We start from the raw sequence: 21254 nt of genomic DNA on the forward strand, positions 1-21254 counted from the left end.
GGGAAGGGGACCTGACACACACAGCCGTCCACACCACCATTCAGGGGAATTACACGCACTACAAATGGAACATGCTTGAAGGGTCCTTTTACTAACATATCTATCCAAACAGGTAAGAGGTAGGTTGTGAGGATATAAAATGTATTAGAGGAGCCCTATGGCTGGGGCGGGGGTCAGGGGAGAGTGAGGAAAAGAACAAAAATAAACCCAACTAAGAGAGAAATCCTGTGTGGACGGATGGTGTACTATGCACTGGGGAACATGATTTGGTTCTTGTATATCTGAGGCTCCCCATGCCCTACACACACACGCATGCACACACGCACACATGCACACACGCACACCACATACGCAAACACACATGCACATGCACACACACGCAAACACGCACATGCACACACGCACACACAATACACATATGCAAACACACGCACACACATGCACATGCACACACACACACACAGAAAGAAGGAGAACAGAGCCGCCTGAACATGAAATGTCCTGCTACTATTGTGTAAAACATCCGAATGGCATTTGGCCAGGTGCGTTACTGACGATGTCCCCACACAGGAAGAAAGCTGAATGCTTTTCGGAATCACCTGGGCACTACTTACGCGTGCAGATTCCTGGACCCTCAAACTTCTAGCAGGGACCAAATCGGGTTGTAGATTTTTTAAGAACCTTTTAGAATCTGAATACCCTCCGAACCTGTTATTTTACATAGGGATGGTCCACATCCACGGGCAACCTGTCTGAACTCAAGGCCGTTACATTTGCAAGGCTTGTGAGAGATTTCGATTCAAAATGTCAGAGATGGGGCATATGTGAATCCAGTCCTGATCAGCCACCAGGGAAGACCGCTGGACGTGACAGCAGCTTGGTCCGGTTTGGCGAGAGCATGGGCTGTGCAGTCAGACCACTTGGGTTTGAGGCCCTCCCCACTTAGAAGGCGCGGGCCTTGGGCAAACACTGAACCTTCGGAGCTTTGTACTTGTCATCTGAAAACTGGGGACTAGCACCTACTCTAGAGAGCTGCCGCGAGGATTTATTAATATTACACGGTTCCTACATAAAGCACTTAGCAAGGCTCAATGAATGTCGGCTGCTGCCACTGAGCGGAGACGAGGGAAGCGTTCTGGCTCCACGCACGACGTTATCAACACGAGCAGTAAGTAGTTACAATAATCATGCATACGCAATCGCAGCCTGCTTGTCTATTTTCCCCTTTTGCTGGGTCCTGGTTTGCTTTCTTTCCCCATATTGGGGGCCCCTGGTGTTGATTCCGCAAGCTGTCCCTGGCAGACAGACAAGATGCCCACGGCTCCCGCAAGCTGTCGCCATCGGGAGCGCCTCACATTCCCGCAGCCCCATTCTGGGCAGGCTGTCCCGGTGGTCACAACACATCTGAAGTGACGGGGAGAGAAGACTGGCAGTGCTGAGACACGGCTCAGCTGGCAGCTCTTCGTCTCCTGGAGCGGAAGACGCCTCAGGCTTCTGGGCCGCAGTTGGTGGGATTCATTCATGTAGCAGAGCTGGGGGTGGGCACTGGCCTAGAGCAGCAGTCCCCAGCCTTGGCACCAGGGGCCGGTTTCACGGAAGATCATTTTTCCATGGACCTGGGGCGGGGGTGGGCGGAGGCAGAGCTCAGGTGGTGATGCCGGCTAGGGGAGCGGCTGTAAATACAGATGAAGCTCTGCTTGCCCACCACTCGCCTCCTGCTGTGCTAGTTAGCCCACCTCCACCCTCCCGTGTCAGCCCAGATACACCTGAAGACTTCCTTTTATTTAAGACAAAGCCTTCCCACTCCCCTGTCCTTCAGTCTCTGTTGAACACATGTGACGGCAGCTGACCCCCTTGCTGTTGCAAGCTCTGAACAGATAGTTCTGCCTATTCTCATTCAGGTGGTCTTTGTTCACTTCCATGCTATCTTTCCCTTGCTCTCCTCACCTACCTTTACTGCCCTCCTTCTCTCGCCCAACTCTTTGTCATCTTCCAGGCTCAGGTCCAGTGACACCTCCTCTGGGAAGCCTCCCTTGGTTTCCCTGCGCCGCCCCTTCGCACCAAGGCTGGATCAGGTCCTCATCCTATGTGTCCTCAGAGCATTCTGGGACATGTTCACTGTCATGAGTGCTAGACCTCGGTGTCAGTGAATTATCCACTTCCCCAACTGCACCAGGAGTTCCTTGAGGCTGAGACAGTGTCTTAATCAACCTGCACAGCATAAGCACACAGAGAGCCTGGTGCACATTTACCCGATGCTTATCTAGCACCCATGCTATCCTCCTCCCAACCACAGCACCATAGTTTTCTCTGGAGACTTCCTCTCCACCTTTGCTCAGGGTGATCCCACCCTATTCCAGGGTTGGGCTCTGATTGGTTTAAGCCGGTTAGCATCCCTCTCCTCTCCCACCACAACAGGTTTAGGAATAGGCATCTATCCTAGCGAGGGGCAACATGGCTCATGAAGACTTTTGCTGAGAATTATAGGGAAGGTAAGTGTCCCTCTCTTCTGAAAGAGACCCTGAGATAATCTCCCACAAGGGGAGAGGCTGGAGCTGCTGGAAGTGGGGGTGAGGGGTCTCTACATGGAATCTAGAAAACCCTAAAGACTCCACCAAAAGACTCCTAGAATTGATAAATAAATTCAGCAAAGCTTCAGATTACAAAATCAATGCACACAAATGAGTAGCATTTCTATATATCAATAACTGTCAAGCTGAGAGTCAAATCAAGGACCCCATACCATTTACAGTAGCTACAACAAAAATAAAATTCTTAGGAATATACTTAACCAAGGAGTGGAAGATCTCTACAAGGAGAACTACAAAACACTGATGAAAGAAATCGTAAATGACCCAAGCAAATGGAAAAACATCCCATGCTCATGGATTGGTAGAATCAACACCGTTAAAATGTCCATACTGCCCAAAGTGATTTACAGATTCAATGCAATCCCCATCAAAATACCAATGTTTTATTTCACACATCTAGAAAAAATAATCCTAAGCTTCATTTGGAACCAAAGAGCCCAAATTGCAAAAGCAATCTTAAGCAAAAAGTACAAATCAGGAGGCATCACATTACCTGACTTTAAATCATACTACAAGGCTATAGTAATCAAAACAGCATAGTACTGGTATAAAAGTAGAGACAGATCAATAGAACAGAATAGAGAACCCAGAAATAAAACCATATAACTACTGATCTTCAACAAGGTAGACAACGGCATACACTGGGGAAAAGAAGCCCTATTCAACAAATGGTGCTGGGAAAATTGGATAGCCACATGCAGAAGAATGAAACAGGACCTCTATCTCTTGCCATATATAAAAATTAATTTAAGATGGATTAAAGACTCATGTAAGGCATGAGACCATAAAATCTCTAGAAGAAAACATAGCAAAAAGTCTTCTAGACATAGGCATAGCAAAGAATTTATGATTAAGACCCCAAAGGCAAATGCAGCAACAAAAATATAAATGGGACTTAATTAAATTATAAAGCTTCTGCATGGCAAAGGAAATAATGAACAAAGGAAACAGGCAACCTACAGAATGAGAGAAAATACTTGCAAACTATATATCTGACAAAGAACCAATATCCAGAATCTACAAAGAACTCAAACAAATCAACAAGAATGAAACAAACAATTTCATCAAAAAATGGGAAAAAGACGCAAAGAGAATCTTTTCAAAAGAAGATAGACAAATGACCAACAAACATGAAAAAATGTTCAACATCACTAATCATCAGGGAAATTAAACCACAATGAGACACCACCTTACCCCTGTCAGAATGGTCATTATTAAAAAGTTAAAAAAACAATAGATGCTGGTGTGGATGCAGAGAAAAAGGAACTTTTGGTAGGACTGCAAACAGGTACAACCCCTATGGAAAACAGTACGGAGATTCCTCAAAGAACTACAAGTAGACCTATCATTGAATCCAGCAATCCCACTACCGGGTATTTACCCAAAGGAAAATAAATAATTTCACCAAAAAATGCCTACACTTGAATGTTTATTGCAGCACAATTCATTACTGCAAATATATAAAATTGATGTAAATGCCATCAATTCATGAGTAGATAAAGAAAATGTGGAATATATATAGCAATGGAGTACTACTCGGCCATAAAAAGGAATGAAATAATGTCTTTCGCAGCAACTTGAATGGAACTGGAGACCATTATCTTAAGTGAAATATCTCAGGAATGGAAAAATAAACACTACGTGTTCTCATTAATAAGTGGGAGCTAAACGATGGGTATACACAGGTGCAAAGAGATGTAAAGGTCATTGGAAACCGAGAAGGGGGGATGTGAGGGGACTGAGGGTTAAAAACTTACCTATCTGGTACAATGAATACTGCCTGGTGACGGGCACACTGAAAGCCCTGCCTTCAGCATTATACAATGTATCCATGTAACAAAAACATTTGTACCTCCTTAATATTTTGAAATTAAATAAAAAGAAAAAAACACAGCAGGGCTTGTTACTGTAGCTGCCTGGAAGCAACCTGTTCAGGAATGAGAGAGAGAAGCTGAGACAGGTGGGAACAGAGGCACATGAGAACAAGGGGTCTGCATGTGGGTACAGCGGAGATCTGAAAAGAGCTCAGATCTACCCCACACTGGGCTGGAAGGTTCCACGTGAGCAGGCAGGCCCGTCCCCTTAGCTGGAACTAAGGACATGGATGTAGTTTCTCAAGTAAGCTTGTTCCTAATACAAACCAATAATGTTTGTAAATGGTTGACACAAAACGATAGATCAGAGCAGCTCAGGTTACCGTTATAATAACCACATTCTCATTCATATTCTGTTTGTTTTTCTTGAAGACCAGAGAAAGAGCCAGTGTGTGTCCTGCCTGCGACTAGCCTCTATCACTTCTGTCTTGGCAGGAAAAGTAGTCGAGGAGCCAAAGGGGAAAAATCCACATTCTCAGCAGAGCACTCCAGCCCCTGTATGACCCGGCTCCTGCCCCGTGCGCCTCTTCTCCTGGTACCTGCGCCCACGTGGCCCAGCCCAGCCCCAGGCCTCGGCTCCCGGCACAGGCTGCCCCTCGTGTCATCTCTGTTCCCTCCCTGCTGACACCAGAAATGCTATGCCCCTCCTTCCCGACAGTGCAAAACGCTTCTTCACCCCAAGACCTCCGCGGGCCACTCCTCCACGACGCGGCCCCTGCTTTCCCACGGGAAGTAGGCGGCCACTTCCCTTGCGCCATCCAGCACACCACGTGCTCTGTCCCAGTGGCCAGCGCCTCCTGCCTCACGGGATTAGTTGTTCCCACGTCCCTCTCCTGCATCAGACTCTGAACTTCTTGAGCTCAGAAGTTTGTCTTGTCTCCCTCTGTAGCGAGACAGTACAATAAATACTTGTGGGATGAGTGAACGACCATCTTGTCAGATACTTCCTATCAACGGGGGATACTTAGCCTGTCAACAAATCAGTGTGATCAATCCCTGGCTCATGTAACATATGATAGATCTGTTGTTATGGCGTAAGCCTGAGTAATAAAGCCGACGGCAATAACCTAACAATAATAGCTACTTGGCATCCTGTCCCTGCTCAGCAGACGCCCTCAACTCTTTCTCTCATCCTTTCCCCGCTGACTCTCAGAGCCTTCTGTCTGACCTCGGTCAGGGCCACTCTCAATGCCGCCCTATTTTCTGCACCCCACGGACAGACTCTCCAAATCTAGGGACTCAGATGCTCCAGGCACCAGCCTGAGAACTGCCATCACCTCCACTGCCAGCCCGCCCACCTCGCCCTGAGGCTCCGGCTTAGCTGCGCTGGGTGCTGGGGTCTGCCTCCAGCAGAGGGATGACCTGGACACTGTGGAGGGCCCGGTCCCCCTCCTGCCCTCCGACCCCCATTGCCACCCCCCTCCACCTCTCATGCCAAGCTAGAAACAATGCAACGGATGGCGACCCAAGCACTCTGTCCCTTACAGGTCACAGGCATCTGAGGCCAGGGCGGTGAGTCTCCTAGGAAACTCAGGACATCAGCCACCGATGATCACCGGCCTGCCCCAAGGAGACAGAACACAAGGCAAGGAGGAGGAAGACAGAGGGGTCCTTGCAAGAAGACAGGATGCGCAGGGAAGGCAGCAGGGAGGAACTCGCGGCTCCCACTCCTCAGAGGGCCCTGGCCACAGAGCTGTATCGCACCCTCTCTCCCTCGTTAACCCAGACAAAATGACCCACGTCTCAGCACCTTCTAAGAAAGCCAGTCTGCTCACGCGATCCTCCCCCCGCCCCTTCCTGGAGGGGCAGTAACTCCACCCAGCTCTACGGGCACGTGGATTTGGGGGGGTGGGTAGGAGAAGCACTCACCAGCCTGCTTCAGGACCCCTGCTCTCCCCACACCGGGGGACAGACCCAGCTTCCTCGCCTGTGGGACAACCAGTCATCACCTAGGATTTCCAAATAGCCAAGGCAGCCTGTGTATGGGATTCGACTCCCCCTTCCCCCTCCCTTCTCAGGGCTGGAGGGGGTGGTCTCCATCTGCTCGGTGGCTGTGTTTCATGCGTGGCTCCCTTTCATTGTCGGGGGGAGAGCTCTGGGAGGAGAGGGGGGCTGTGTTTAACCACTGACAGCGCTCAGCGGCTGCGCACCCTCCTCTCCTGCCTCGGCTGAGTTCACAGAGGTCTCGGAGGCAGGGAAATGGTATCAGGTGGTCCTGACTCCCTCCTGGGGAGGGGGTGGAGAGGAACACCTGGGCTTGGGATTAGGAAACGGGCTGAAAAACAGCTGCTTCCTGCTCAACACCCAGAACTAATGTATAGGTTGAAACCTGAACTACTTGGCTACTTATTAAGTCAGGGGAGCAGGAAGGGATGGGAAAGAAGAAGGGGGAAGAGACCCCTTCCTCCAGGTGACCAACTTGACGATGTAGTAAAATCCAGCGTTCACACCAGGCTCTCTAGGGGCAGAAGGCTCTTTACAGGGCACTGTGTTATTCATAAGCCACCAGCGGGACCAGAGCCCCACCAGTGAAGTGCAGCCACTCGTAGGGCGGGCGGTGCCCGCGGATCACTGCCAGGCTGTTACTGGCTGGGCTATCAAGCCATACAGCGTGGACACAGAGACCCCTGTGCTCTTCGTCGTAACTACACTGTGGGTCTACCACAAACCTTTAACCTCCTGCTTGTTAAGGACATTTAGGTCCTTTTCTCTCTTTTTTCCCCCATTACAACAACGTTGCAATGCACATCTTTGCATTGTAGGTATATCCCTCTATAAGGAGGGAGAGGGGCGCTGCCTCATGCTGTCTCTTTGACCCAAGGCCAACTGGAGCTCGGCACATCCCAGCCTGGCACAGCAAGGGGGCCCAAGGTGCACAGGTGTCCTCAGCGCACAGCCTGGCCTTGCTGACAGCCCCAGCACACGGGCGAGGTCCCTGGGGACACTGGGAAGGATGTCCCCATGCTGCAGCCCAACCATCTTTCTAAGGTTCTTTGGGGTTGTGCATTTTCTCCTCATTACTGCTTCCTCCTTTGTCCTCGAGGGCAGGACTAGGAAACATGCGTGGGCCGGAAAAGACTCTCCAGCGTCATCAGAGACCCTCCTGCTCGGCTGGCCTAACGCGCTATGGTTCGGGGCCCACTCACTGGCCCTGCTAGTGACTGTCTGAGCTCTGACCAATCTCCTTCCATATTAACAGAGGTCGCAAAGGAAACGGAGGTCGCAAAGGAAACAAGTAACGTGTTCAAGAGCCTGCCGGGTCAGCCTGCGCGGGGAAGGCCGCCTGAAGGGAAGAGCGAGAAACACACTCCCTGGTCTAGGAGGAATTCTGCCACCACCTCCCTACAATTCAAGAACCAGGCTTCTCACTTGCCTTGGCTCTCTCTTCTCCCCTGGAGGAGAAAGTTTTCACAGCAATTAGACGCACATCTTTCTTCACAGCTGGAGAGAGGCTTGTGAAGTTCCCAACCCCCTCCCCACGTGGGTGGAGAAGGCACCGGTATCAGGGTGTCAGGCAGCAGCTGTCTCCCCAGGGCCGTCGGGGAAGACGAGTGCTCAGAGAAGGCTGGAAGGGGAGGTGATAATAATCCTGTGTGACAGGTCCCCGAGGGTGGGGGCCCAAGATTTGGGAAGAGTAAGAAAGAGGGACCCGGGCGGGAGGGAAGATGGAAGTTGAAGGTAGAAGGCCAGAAAGGGGGCCTTGGAATTAGAAGACCTAGAGCTCCTCGAAGGGTTACCATAGCACCCCGTAATTCTGGCAGATAGCACCCCGTAATTCTGGCAGATGAGTGGACAGACAAAAGGCAGTGTAGCCATAGAGTGGATAATCACTCAGCCATAAAGGAGAAAGCTACACACAATGAACCTTGAAACCATCTTGCTTCCATTTATGTGAAATATCCAGAGTAGGCAAATCTGGAGAGACAGAAAGTAGATCAGCGGTTGCCTAGGGCTGGGGGTGGAGGTGGGGAAGGGGAGTGACTGCTAATGGCACGGGTTTTGGGGGCGCTGGAAGTGGTGATGAGCATGTCCTAAAACTCACCGTGATGACGGCTGCCCAACTCTGCGGGCAGAGTAAAAATACACTAAAAATGACTGAGTTGTATAATTTATATAGGTAAATTGTATACTCTACGAATTATATCTCAATAAAGCTGTTATTTAAAACCATTAATAAGAAAAAAGAATTACAGAAGGACTTGGAAGACTTTGTTAGGGGAAAAAATTGTGATACTTCAAGAAGGAAAGTGAATGATTAAATTTACAAATACAGTTTCAAATGTTCAAAGGAATCAAATTAACTTAAGTTTATTAATGGGACCAAACAAGTGATTATTAAAATTTATGAGATTTACGAAAAGAACTGTCAAATTTGTCCACTGAAATTAAAAGTTTAAGGAAGAGTTAGGTTTCAGGATTTATAATTTTAATACGTTGAATATTGATTAATTAAGAAACAAAGACCTAGGGCTAAGAGCAAGTCACAAACTGTCTAGTCGTCTCTGTCTCCACAGTAAACTATAAAATGCTGTACAAAGGGAGGGTGGCTCTGGAACAGCTGGAAACCCCTGTCTGTGAGCAGCTTTCCTATAGGAAGGTAGCTGTGCAACCCCCCCACCCACCTTATTTCAAACCCCAGCTTCCTCACCCCAAGCACTGTCCCTCTGAGACCTACCGTCTGGACACATCTGCTCATGACATCACCCTTTGTACCCATCAGGTAGTTTTTGCCCCTCCCCTCCTTGGCCCCCCCCCTCGTTGATTTCCACTGAGTTTTACTTCCCTCTGTGCACATATGTGCTCATTGGTTATTTCCAGTGAATGAATTTAATAGTGAGTACACATGGTGTTTGTTTTCCCATTCTTGAGATACTTCACTTAGGAGAATGGTCTCCCGCTCCATCCAGATTGTTGCAAAGGGTATTAATTCACCTTTTTTTTATGGCGACATCACTCTTATCAAGCTGCTTATTGTGCCCTCTATTGGGCGGATTCCAACTTAGTTTCGACAGACCATGCATGGTTCCAAAGCCATTTGAAAACCACAGACTAAGCTCAAACAGAGAAAAAAAGAGGGGTGAGACTCCAGGTGAAACTGGGGTGGGGGAAAGAGAGGTGGCCTTCAGCCCGGTAACCAGAGTATGAGCTTCTCAAGGACAAGGGAAGAGTCTTCTACTTTTTCCCAGGCCCTGTGCAGAAGGAGGGTCGGCTCAAAGCAGAACAGGACTGGGCTTAATAAATGGTGGTGAACGGCCAACTACCTAGGAAACCAGGGGAAACACACAGGACACGGATTCAGAGGTTTAGCTTCAGGAGGGAGTGACGTAAAACCCTGCTGGCAGATGGAAGGGCGTGGACTTAGAGCCACACCCATCTGAGTTCCAGTCCTGCCCAGCCATTTACCCGCGAAGTGCTCTCTGCAGTTTGTTTGTGCTCTCTGCAGTTTGTTTATTCTCTCTTACAGCGTGTTTTCTTGTCTTTAAGAATGGGATAAATACACTTACTTATCAAGGTTGCTGTGACAATTACTAAATGAATTAATGAGCTAATGTACGTACGTATAGCCTCTAACCCAAGGCCTGGCACATACTTGGCACTCAAAAACCACCGGTCCTTTCTCCTTTCCCCCACGTTAAGCTGGTGCGCGGCTTTGCCGCGTGGCTTTGGACGAGCTGGGCTTTCAAATCCACTTTGTAGACCTACAGAGTAGGTGATGCCCGTGCAGACGGCCGTACCTTGTCTCTGTGTTTACTCTCACAGTCAACACACGGTTATTTGCATGGCATTGTCTACTTTGGACCAGAGAGAAACGGAGGTTCCTGGGAGATCCCAGACCAAAGTCCCTCTGGGCTCCCCTCTCTCCTGTCTCTGCCATGGTGTCCTTCATCAAAACATTCCATACCAGCTTCTTCCACCAATGCCCCATGACCTATCACCTATGACCTATGACGTCAACGAGACAGCTGGACTCAACCCCAGAGAGAGAACTGGGTCAGTTCTTCCCAAGTGACACCCATTCAGCTGTCAATATTGGTTTAGCTGCTGATATTCCGAGGATAGCGCATCCCCAGTTGCATTTTAAAAATTCCTGTCTGACGTGATAAGCAAGGCAGAGGGAGGAAAGGACTAAGACAGCAGGAGGGAGCAGCATCTGTTCCTTCCCTCCCTCCCTTCAGCCTTCTGCATTTACATCCAACACAGACATCAGTCTGGATCCAACTGCTACCCCGGCAGGCTTCCACAGGCTGGAGGAGACGTGAAAATACATGAGGCCTGGAGGAGGGGAGGTGGGAGCAGAAAGGGGGAGGCACAGAGAATGAGGTTTTTCCTAAGTTATAAGATGCCCCACTTGTCTAGGAGTCTGGTTGCAAAGTGCTGGCAGCTATAAGTGCCAAAGACTGTTGGCTTCAGTGGTATGGAGGAAAGCTTTATTGGCAAGGTGGGCTGAGGGCAGCAGGAAAGGCTGAGAGGGGTCTAGACACGATGGCATCACTTCGGCAGAAAGCAGGTGGACTGCAAAAGCTATGAAGGGGCGTGGCTTTCACTGCTGCCACCCAGGTCCCCCCACCTACCTTACAGGTCTTAGTGCCCTCAGGAAAAGGGGGCTAAGCGTGGGGGCTGCCCCAGGGGCAGGGAGTGGGGAGCAAAACAGACAGTTCCTAAGGAAGCTCCACAGCCCCACCCCATCAATTCATAGCTTGTGTCTTGAGCCCACATTGTCTGAGGTGGCCTGCTGCAATGTTTCTGGAGAGGGGAGGCCCAGCTTCTCACTGACGGGCAGAGGGGCTTCGGAGTCTGAGTGCAATAAACCACATGGATCCACCGGGGAAATTCAAGGCCTGGGGAAGCCGTGTGGCTTCTCTGCCTTGCATCAGAGGGCCGGAGTGTGCTCCCAGTGACCCGAGCTGACAAGGAGCACTGGGGGTGGGGGTGGAGGGGAAGGGTGCAGGAAGGTGCCACACGCTGGGGCGGGAGGAGTAGTGTGGGCTCCGGAGCAGACGCAGCTCCAGATGGCAGTGGCCTGGGAACAGAGGGAGAAGAGCAGAGGGAGCGGGACAGAGAAGCAGGGCGCTTGCTTCTTAGGAGGCTTCCGAGCTGGAGCTGCAAAACCACATCCACATCCGGAACGTGGTGGGACGCTTGCTCAGAAACAGCTACGCAGTGTTTCCAGTGAAAGGCCACCCTGAAAACACACTGCAGCCCCAAACCCAAATGGCCAACCGTGCAGGTCTCAGAGCTGCACTGTGAGATTCGGATCCAGGCCCTGGCACTTTCTTAGCCGGGGGGCTTTGAGCAAGTGCCCTAACCTTAGTGGACTTCCCTTCTGTCACCAGGCAAACGTGGGTAGCAATGGGCCAACGTCACAGGGCCGCTGTGAGGAGGAGCACAGTGCCTGGAGCGTGGGGAGTACTCCATGCTGATCGCCATCATGACGACAGTTATTGCCATCTAAAGACACCGGATCGGCTCCCTTCTCTCAGAGCTTATTTTCCCTCAGTAGCCATGCGTCCCTGCCAGCGTCCCTCCTGCACTCCTTCTTTTTCCAGGTTGCCCTGTGTGTCTGGACGACCTCTGATAGGGGTTCCCCCTTCATGATTTGCGGGTGCTTCAGCCTGGAGGAGGCAGTGGGAGGTCATGGCAAGAAAAACAGCCCACTATTCAGGGCATCAGAGTTCTCTTAGGGACTCTTTTACAAATTAGTTTTGTGACCCTTGGGGGAGACTGCTCCTTGGAGCCTCAGTTTAGGCGTCAATCAAATGGGCGTGATGACCCAGCTTTGCTCATATCACAGAATGGTGGTGAGAGTCCAATAACACGATTAATGTAAGTGGACACATTATGAAAAGGAAAAAGCTCTGAACCAGAATTCGAGATCACTGACTAGACCGGAAGTATCCAGAAGTGCGAGCTAGGAGTTTGCTCAGGCAGGATGCGGCAGGGCACGACTCCACTGCCAGCCAGATCTGCTGCTGGGTGGTGACGCTGGCATCATCAGGCAGCTGCCGGGTTCCTTAAGTGGGGATATCGGGCCGGGCTACTCTGAATGTCTGTGCCCAGGGAGGGCCGGGGAGGGACTCTGGGGGGACAGGAATACAGAGCAGGGAGGATGCCTGAAAAAGTGCCAAGAGAGCGGACGTGGTGACACAAAGCTGGACAAACTCCCTGATTCTGTCACGAGGCTGGGCATCTGTTCCCACGCAGCTTTACATATATTATGTGCCCACTTAAATAAACTAGTATACCACTTTTGTGATCACAGTCCTCCACATACAGTGACACAAAGGAATGGTGTGCTCCCCCCCCACGACCGGTCAGTAAGTTCAAGTTCAGTGTTTAGTAACAATGACGGGGTGAGAAAGCCCTGCGGTCAGATGAGTTTGCCAGGTGGTCCCTGAAACCTGACACTGCTCAGAGGTAAGCAGTAGCCCTAAAAGGGCCCACGTAGAAACTGCCTTGATGAAAAACAAGTATATCGAACTGCTGTTGATATAAGAAATTAATAATAACCTTCATTCGCTGAACACCTACTGTAGGCCAGGAACCATGCAGGGCTCTTTATATGTTTACTTTTTAATTTAATCTTTACAAAAAATGTTCAGAATTATCCCCACTGTATAAACCAGGAAACTGAGGCCTAGAGCAGTTAGGAAACTTTCCGAAGGTCACAAAGCCAGTGGGGCTGGATGTCCGTCAGATTTGTCCGGATCCCATGTGCGTGGCATCAGCCTGCTCCGCTTCTACCTTTCAGCTTTCGAACCCCTCCCCACCTCCCCCAGGCCCCACCCCAACTCCTTCTACGAGGACAGAGAGATGCAATGAGGCAGAGACGCCCAAACACAAAGAATTTCCCTGCTCAGGTCTCCAGGTCAGACTCGCCCAGCCCAGTAGCCTCCAGGAGGCCAGCCTGCCATCCACTGCCAATTACCGCTCTGCTAAAATCGTGGCCCGCAGTTTTTGCGTGTCCTCCCTTGCCGCCCTGGCCTAAGAGTGAAACAAGAGCTGCTGGGAGCAGCAGGAAACTCTAACTCAGAATGGAACAATGCAGACCCCGGACGTGGGGTGTGGCTTCAGGGCCGTGGGCCCCGGCCGCTTACTGTGCCCCGGAGAGCTGTCCATCTGCCAGGGCCCAATGCCCCGCCCAGAGGAGGGTCCTCGGACTGCCCCCCATATGCCAGGGCTGTCACTCAGGAGGCTCCCAGGTTGTGGAAGCCCAGGCTAAGGGGGGATGTGGGCCACAAACAAAGCTGTTTCCCAGTTTTTCAGTTGAGGTGGTCAGTTGGGACAATGTCAACGCTAATGCTGGTTGACCACACCTGCTGGGGAAGACGGCACAAATGCCTTCCACGCCAGCCCCCTTGCCAGGAGGGCCTTGGACACTGCTCTGTGGCCGACTCTGGGCTTCTATCTCTGGGGAGAAGAAAGGAGACGCCCCTCAGAAGATCCCCGGGGTCAAGTGAAGAAAGAAAAGAGGCAGGAGGCAAGAGTCCCCCCTCCTTCCACTTGTGCCCCAGGCCCAAGCTCCACTCACCTTCTCTGCCTCATTCAGCCTCCTCCCGCAACACCGGAGGCAGCTCCGTCCCAGTCTGCAGAGGGAAGGAAAACTCCAGCCTCCCAAATTGCACATAAGTCAATCAACCTGTCTCAAAGCAAGCACAAAGGAGAACCCCAGGGTTACCCTAGGGGAAAAAAAAAAAAGGCTTTGTGGCTTACAGCTTGTTCATTCACTGGGAAAATTACATCTTTGTCTAAATTCATTTGTAAAGTTTTGCATAACATAACAGCATCTTTGTTCAAAGAAGTTCAAAGCACTCTGCAAGAAATGGGACAGCTTCTTCTCCTGCAAGGGTGACTGTCTCCCTCATCCATAAGATCATTTTAGTGCCCTGACAGCACAGTCTAATGGCTGATTCCCTATTCGCCTAAAGAAGTTAAGCCATATCTTGGAATTTACCCCTAATTATCTTGTTAATTTTTTAGCTTCCTAGAACTGCTATGTTTTTCTTCCCTATTTACAGTTAAGCGAAGCAAGTTCACCGTAAGTAAATTCATAACATACTGAAAGGAGATCCAATTTTAGGGTCGGGAGATGTGGATTTTAAGTTCTAGTTTGTTATGTCATTTAGGGTGGGTCACTTCCCTATTTGTGTCTCAATTTCTTCATCTGTAAAATGGGGAGAGGGTATGGTAGAGTGGGTCAGACCACTGGGCCCCTAGTTAATATTTCAGAGGTTCAAGTCCAGTTCTTCTGAGCAATCACTTAACCTTTCTCAGTAGAGATACTATCTTGTTTAATTATCTAACATTAAAATATGCCTGCAGAAAATGGTAAAATCCACCCTTGTAAAGGAGAATGTGGCAATATCTATCAAAATCAGTATGCATTACACTTTGACCCCAAAATCCTAGTCCTAGGAATCTATTCAAAATGTATCCTATATGCCTATGTTGTGATCTCCAAGATTCTTATTAAGTGAAAAACATGTATGTGATAAAAAAAAGTGTTTAATACACTTCCATTTATTTAAGAAAAAGGAGAGGAATGCAAAAACATATATGCAATTGCTTATATTTTTAAAAAGACAATAAAAGGATAAAGCATAAAATATATTTACATCTGTAGGGAGAGAGAAGAATGAGGTCCAGGGGACAGGGATAGAAGCTGGACTTTGCATAGACCTTCGTGTGTGGATTTCCTGTGGAATATGTAAATATTTGACCTAATTACAAAATAACTAAAAATTTTAAAAGTCTCTAAAAATGAAAATAAAATGAAACACATGAACCTATTAGTCCAGCTGGTTGGCATACTACACAGAGAGAAATGAAAACACAATAATTTGACTGTATATTTTTAGACGGATGTACCCTAAGTATAAAAAGAATTGTCCCATCCCCTCCAAGAAATCCTATTTTCAAGAATATTATTGATGGTACTTTATTATTATTATTATTATTGTCAGACTTTTGTATGTTCATTATGGGATAAATCAAATGCGTAACAGTATTGATGTCCCTGAAAAACAAGATTTTCTGGTTAATAGGAGATGCAAATGTAAGATTAATGAGATTAGGCAAAAATTCTATAGTCCTGACAGTGAACTGGAGTATCAGTACAAATTCCGTATGTTTTGTCTTACACACACACACACACACACACGCGCGCGCGCGCGCGCACGAACATTTCCTAGCTCTGTTCACCATCAGGCCTAGAAACAGCGACATCCTAGTAGGAATGAGCACCCCTAGCAATCAGATTATGAACTCTAAACGTCATCCCCTCCAGAGGAGTCAGTCTTCCTTGCAGAAATGACTGATTCCAAACATGATGCAGCAAATGTACGAAATGAGCCTAGAATATCTCATCATACCAAAAATACAGTGTCAAAGACTACTAGAGTCATGCCAAAAGGACCCAGAAGCCAACCAGAATAGGGCTTCCCTGGTCAAGTTGAACATCGATACGGATAATAACCATAATAATTATAACAGATTGGCATATAACAAATGTATAATATAGTATAGTATATAATGTATAACAACTGTGTTTTGTTGGACCTTAGTCATTTAATCCTAACAACAATGCAATATAATAGATGATACAGATATTATTATCCCCGTTTTACACTTGAGGAAACAGATGTAAAGAATCCGTTGAGAATAGGCACAGTGGCTCACACCTGTAATCCCAGCACTTTGGGAGGACAAAGTGGGAGGACTGCTTGAAACCAGCCTGGATAACATAGTAAGACCCTATCTCTAAAAAAAAAAAAAAAAAGAAAGAAAAACAATAAGCCAGGTGTGGTGACATGTGCCTATAGTCACAGCTACTCTGGAGGCTAAGGTGGAAGGATCACTTGAGCCCAGGAGCTCGAGGCTGCAGTGAGCTATAACGATGCCACTGCACTCCAGCCTGAGTGACAAGCTAGACTCTCTCCTTAGGAGAAAAAAAAAAAAAACAAAAGAATCCACTGAGTCAGGATTCGAACCCACATATCCCAAAGGCCCACTACTCCGTAGCTGCCTCTTCAATAGCCTCACTTGTATATCTGGGTTAATAAAACTTTCCTGACCTCCATGAGGGCATCAGGGGGCTGCAGCGACAAGATGTATAGGAAAGTACTTGGAAAATAAACCTTTGTAAAGAAATTTTCCTGCCAGTTGAAAACTGGAGATCAGATCTGCCCCATAGGATTGCTGTGAGGATCAAATGAGGGCTGTGATTTGAAGTTAGATGGACAGATATACAGACAGACAGAATCCTTACGGACGAGTGAGACGACCATTGCCACCGATGCTTTTGTCATCACGGGACTTCAGGGTTAAATGAGAAGTGAAACTTAGAATCCAGGAAATAGACTCTCCATCTGACTCAGGGATAGGAAGGTTCCAGGAAGGACATATGACACTCTGGGGAAGAAGAGGGACCAAGAAGACACCTGATATCCTGAGGCTGCAGGAAGAGCGGCTCTGGGTCGCGGAAGGGTGGAGCTCGTGGCCGGTTTGCCGGGCGCTCGGGCACTGCCTCCAGATGCCAGGTGGCCAGACAAAGCGTCCAGGCAGCAGACACCTGCTGGCCTCCTCTGAATGACGTCTGGGCCAGAAGGGGGCATAGGAGGTGGGGCAAATGCTCCCAGCACCAAGAGGGAGGACCAAGAGTGTCAGACCACGGACAGGAAGGAGTGTCTGGGATTGCTAACCAGTTCCAACACCTCTCTCTCTCTCTCTCTCTCTCTCAGCCTTATTAGCTTAACATTTGCCTGAGGATTCTTTACAGATCTCTTCTCAGCAAATGTTTATTCTCAGATTGTCCTTCCCGCTGCTACAGAATAAAAGTGGGTCTGGGCGATTTCTAACACTTTCTCACCTTGGAATTCTGCAAGTGCATATTTCTGAAGAAACATAAAATCAGCGTTCTCCTGACTCCCGGTTCATGTGGCTCCTCTCCCTGAATATTTAGTCTGTTCTCAGAGAACAAACATCTTTCTGTCTTAGTCTCTCTGTCCCTCTCTCTCAGGATCCTTAAACATTTTAAAAAAATTATTTTACTTGCTTTTTGAATAGCTAATTCCTTCATATGATATGCACCTCCAAGGATACAAAAGAGTACACAGTACAAGTATATTTATAAGTAAATCTTCCCAACCCTGTCCCCCAGCTCCCCACGTTCCACTCAGTCCCTGGCTCTGGCCAATCGCTGTTAGCAGTTTCTTGTGTATCCTCCCAGAGACAGGCTATACATACAGAGATACATAATTTTTTTCAAAAATTATAGCATACTATACATATTTTCTCCTACCTTGCTTTTTGCCATTAACAAATATCTTAGATATTTTTCTATATTAGTTCATGTACAACTGCCTTGCTATTTTAACAGTTGCACGGTATTCTACTGCATAAATGTATCATAATTGATTTACTTAATCCTCTACTGACAGACATTTAGGTTGTTTGTAATCATTTCACATGCAAATGCTGCAATGCATGTCTTCGGGTAAATGTGATTTATTGCATTTGCAAGACTATTTTTAGAATAAATTCTTGGATGCGGAATTTCTAGGTCAAAGAGAATGTGGCCAAATTGCTCTCCATGAACGAAGTGACAATTTATACTCCCACCAGAACGCATGAGAGTTCCTGTTTCCCATTCCTTCTTCAACATGTTATGTTATTAGTCTTTCTGATCTCTGACAATCTGATGCACAGAAACTGGTATCTCTTTTGTGAGGTTGAGCATTTTCATTGTCTTTGAAATTATTCCTATTCTTTGCCCATTTCTCTACTGGGTAGTTGGTTTATTCTCATCAGTTTGAAGGAACTCTTTCTTCATTAGGGAAGGTAGCTCTTTATCTGTAAGAGAAGCTGCAAACCATCCATATCATTATTTTTATCCTGATTTTATTTATGGTGTTTTTGCTATGCAGAAAATGTCTTTTTGAAGTTGAATGGATCTTTTCTTTTATCATTGTATTTTGTGTCATACTTAGGCCTTTTTCTTTCAGGATTATTTTTATGTTTCCATGGGGTTTTTTTTAGCATTTCTATGGTTTAATTTATGTTTCAATCTTTTATCCATCTGGAACTTATTTTGAAATCATGTGAGGAAGGAATCTAACTATATATAAGATGGTGATGATCCCAACACCATTTTTTTTTTTTTTTAGACAGAGTCTTGCTCTGTCGTCCCGGGTAGAGTGCTGTGGCATCATCATAGCACCCAGCAACCTCAGACTCCTGGGCTCAGCGATCCTCCTGCCTCAGCCTCCCACGTAGCTGGGACTGCAGGTACACGCCATGGCACCTGGCTAATTTTTCTTTTTTTTGTAGAGACAGGGTCTCGCTCTTGCTCAGGCTGGTCTCAAACTCCTAAGCTCAGGCAATCCTCTCATCTCAGTCTCCCAGAGTGCTAGGATTACAGGCGTGAGCTACCACCGCACCTGGCCCCAACACCATTTATTGAAGAATTCACCTTTTACTCTCTAGTTTGAAATGTCATCTTTATCATATACGGCACTAAATTCTCCTATGTGTTTGGGTCTATTTCTGGACTTTCACCCATCTGTTTCTCCCTTCACGTGCTGGTGCCAAATCATTTTAATTACTGTAGTTTTATAATCGATTTTGTATTCTGTTTAAGAATTTTCCTGTTTATTCTTGCTTGTGTATTTTTCCACATGAACTCCAGAAGCAGATTTTCTAGTCCTTTAAAGAAAATCCAATAGTACGTTGGAGTCATACTAAAATTACAAATTAACTTAGAATTGACATATTTATGATGTTAAATCTCCCTATTTAAGAATACGACAGATATTTTCATTCAAATTCTCTTTGGAATCTTTCAATTACATTTTAAAGTTTTCTCATATAGATTATGCACATGTTTGTTATATTTATTACTGTGCATTTGATCTTTAAGCTACTTTAAATGATTGTTGCATATTAATTTTGAATCCCACTATACTGAATGTTATTTTTCTAAATAATCCATGATTCAAAGAGAAAGTTTCAAGGGAAATAAAAAATGTATGCTGAACTGAATGAAAATGAAAATACAACATATCAAAATCTGAGGGACATAGGCCGGGCGCGGTGGCTCACGCCTGTAATCCTAGCACTCTGGGAGGCCAAGGCGGGTGGATTGTTTGAGCTCAGGAGTTCCAAACCAGCCTGAGCAAGAGCGAGACCCCGTTTCTACTAAAAATACAAAGAAATTAATCGGACAACTAAAAATAAATAGAAAAAATTAGCCGGGCACGGTGGCGCATGCCTGTAGTCCCAGCTACTCGGGAGGCTGAGGCAGTAGCATCGCTTGAGCCCAGGAGTTTGAGGTTGCTGTGAGCTAGGCTAATGCCACGGCACTCACTCTAGCCCGGGCAACAGAGTGAGACACTGTCTCAAAAAAAAAAAAAAAAATCTGAGGGACACAGCTAAAACACTGCTCAGAGGGAAATTTACGGCACTAAATCCATACATTAGAAAATAGGAAAAGCCTCAAAATACAAGGTCCCATCTCAAGAAACTAGAAAAAGAGGGGCAAGATAAACTAAAAGCAAGTAGAAGGAAAGAAATAATAAAGAGCAGAAATCAATAAAATAGAGAACAAACATGACAGAGAAAAATCAATGAAACAACAAGTTGGTTCTTTGAAAAGACTAATACAACCTCTAGCAAAACTGAAATAGAAAAAAAGAGATATGACATAATTGTCAATATCAGGAATGAAAAGAGGCTGCTGCCACAGACCTGTAAATAACAAAAGCGTAATAAGGAAATACTATGAACAACTCTAAACACATAAATTTTAAAACAGGTAAAATGGCCCAAGTTCTCAAAAAACACAAACTACTACAATTCCAATATGTAATAGATAATTTGAATTGCTTTATAATTATTAAGAGGAATTAAATTCATAATTTTAAAACTCCCAAAAAAGGAAATCTTTAGGCCCAGATGGTTTCACTGGAGAATTCTACCAAACTACTAAAGAAGAATTAACACCAATTCTATAAAATCTCTTTTATAGAAGAGGAGGAACACTTTCCAATTCATTATATGAAGGTAGTATTACCCTGATACCAAAACCAGACAAAGATAGTCCAAAATTTAAAAAAGAAGATGAAACAAAAGAAGAAGAAAACTATAGACCAATATTGTCTCTCATGAATATAGAAACAAAATCCTTAACAGGCTGGGTATAGTGACGCACACCTGTAGTCCCAGCTACTTGTGAGGCTGAGGTGGGAGGGTTGCTTGAGCCCAGGAGTTTGAGGTTACAGTGAGCTATGATCACGCTGCTGCACTCCAGCCTGGGTAACAGAGCAAGACCCTGTCTATTATAACAAAACGAAACAAAAAACGAATTAGGAAGAAAAATCTGCCACCACGTAAAGTAATACAAACTAGATGAAAAATCTTAAAAATACATTCTCATTATGGGCTAGCATGAATTGTAGATTCTAAAAACTATAACATGTTCCCATGTATATTTAAAGCTAATTCTCTTTAGAATAAATTGCCCGATGCTAAGAGCATTATCAGTGCTCAATAATGACATTTCCAAGAAAGGAGATTCGTTAACCTTCCTTGATAACTTGTTTTACTAAGCGGACCTCACATTCCAAATGTGTCAAAACATTTAGCTAAAACAGGACACTATTATTTCAAGATGATTGGACTTCCCTTCTGAAGCCATGAGCAAGAGGAGAAAGAGGTTCTCTAAACACAAGGAATTTGGGCAGGTCTCTCTGGAAAGTTCAAAACAGATGTAAGCACTTGCATCAAAATTAGACCA

The 21254-nt window shown here is 46.6% G+C and overlaps 1 protein-coding gene across 3 annotated transcripts in view; it reads right to left on the minus strand.

Moving 5' to 3' along the window:
• The window catches only part of NFASC (neurofascin), a 163700-nt gene that overhangs the window by 74207 nt on the left and 68239 nt on the right, over positions 1-21254 (minus strand). For 2 of the 3 annotated variants that reach the window (XM_012657836.1, XM_012657835.1), the window contains exon 2: positions 13995-14102. In XM_012657836.1, coding sequence (XP_012513290.1) covers positions 13995-14090 — 96 coding nt within the window. In that variant the 5' untranslated portion in view covers positions 14091-14102. Of the gene's footprint in view, positions 1-13994; positions 14103-21254 lie in introns of those variants that run through there. The other variant, XM_012657834.1, reaches the window with a different exon arrangement.

This window comes from Propithecus coquereli, unplaced genomic scaffold (genome assembly GCF_000956105.1).
Source record: "Propithecus coquereli isolate 6110/MARCELLA unplaced genomic scaffold, Pcoq_1.0 Scaffold563, whole genome shotgun sequence".
Taxonomy (NCBI): domain Eukaryota; kingdom Metazoa; phylum Chordata; class Mammalia; order Primates; family Indriidae; genus Propithecus; species Propithecus coquereli.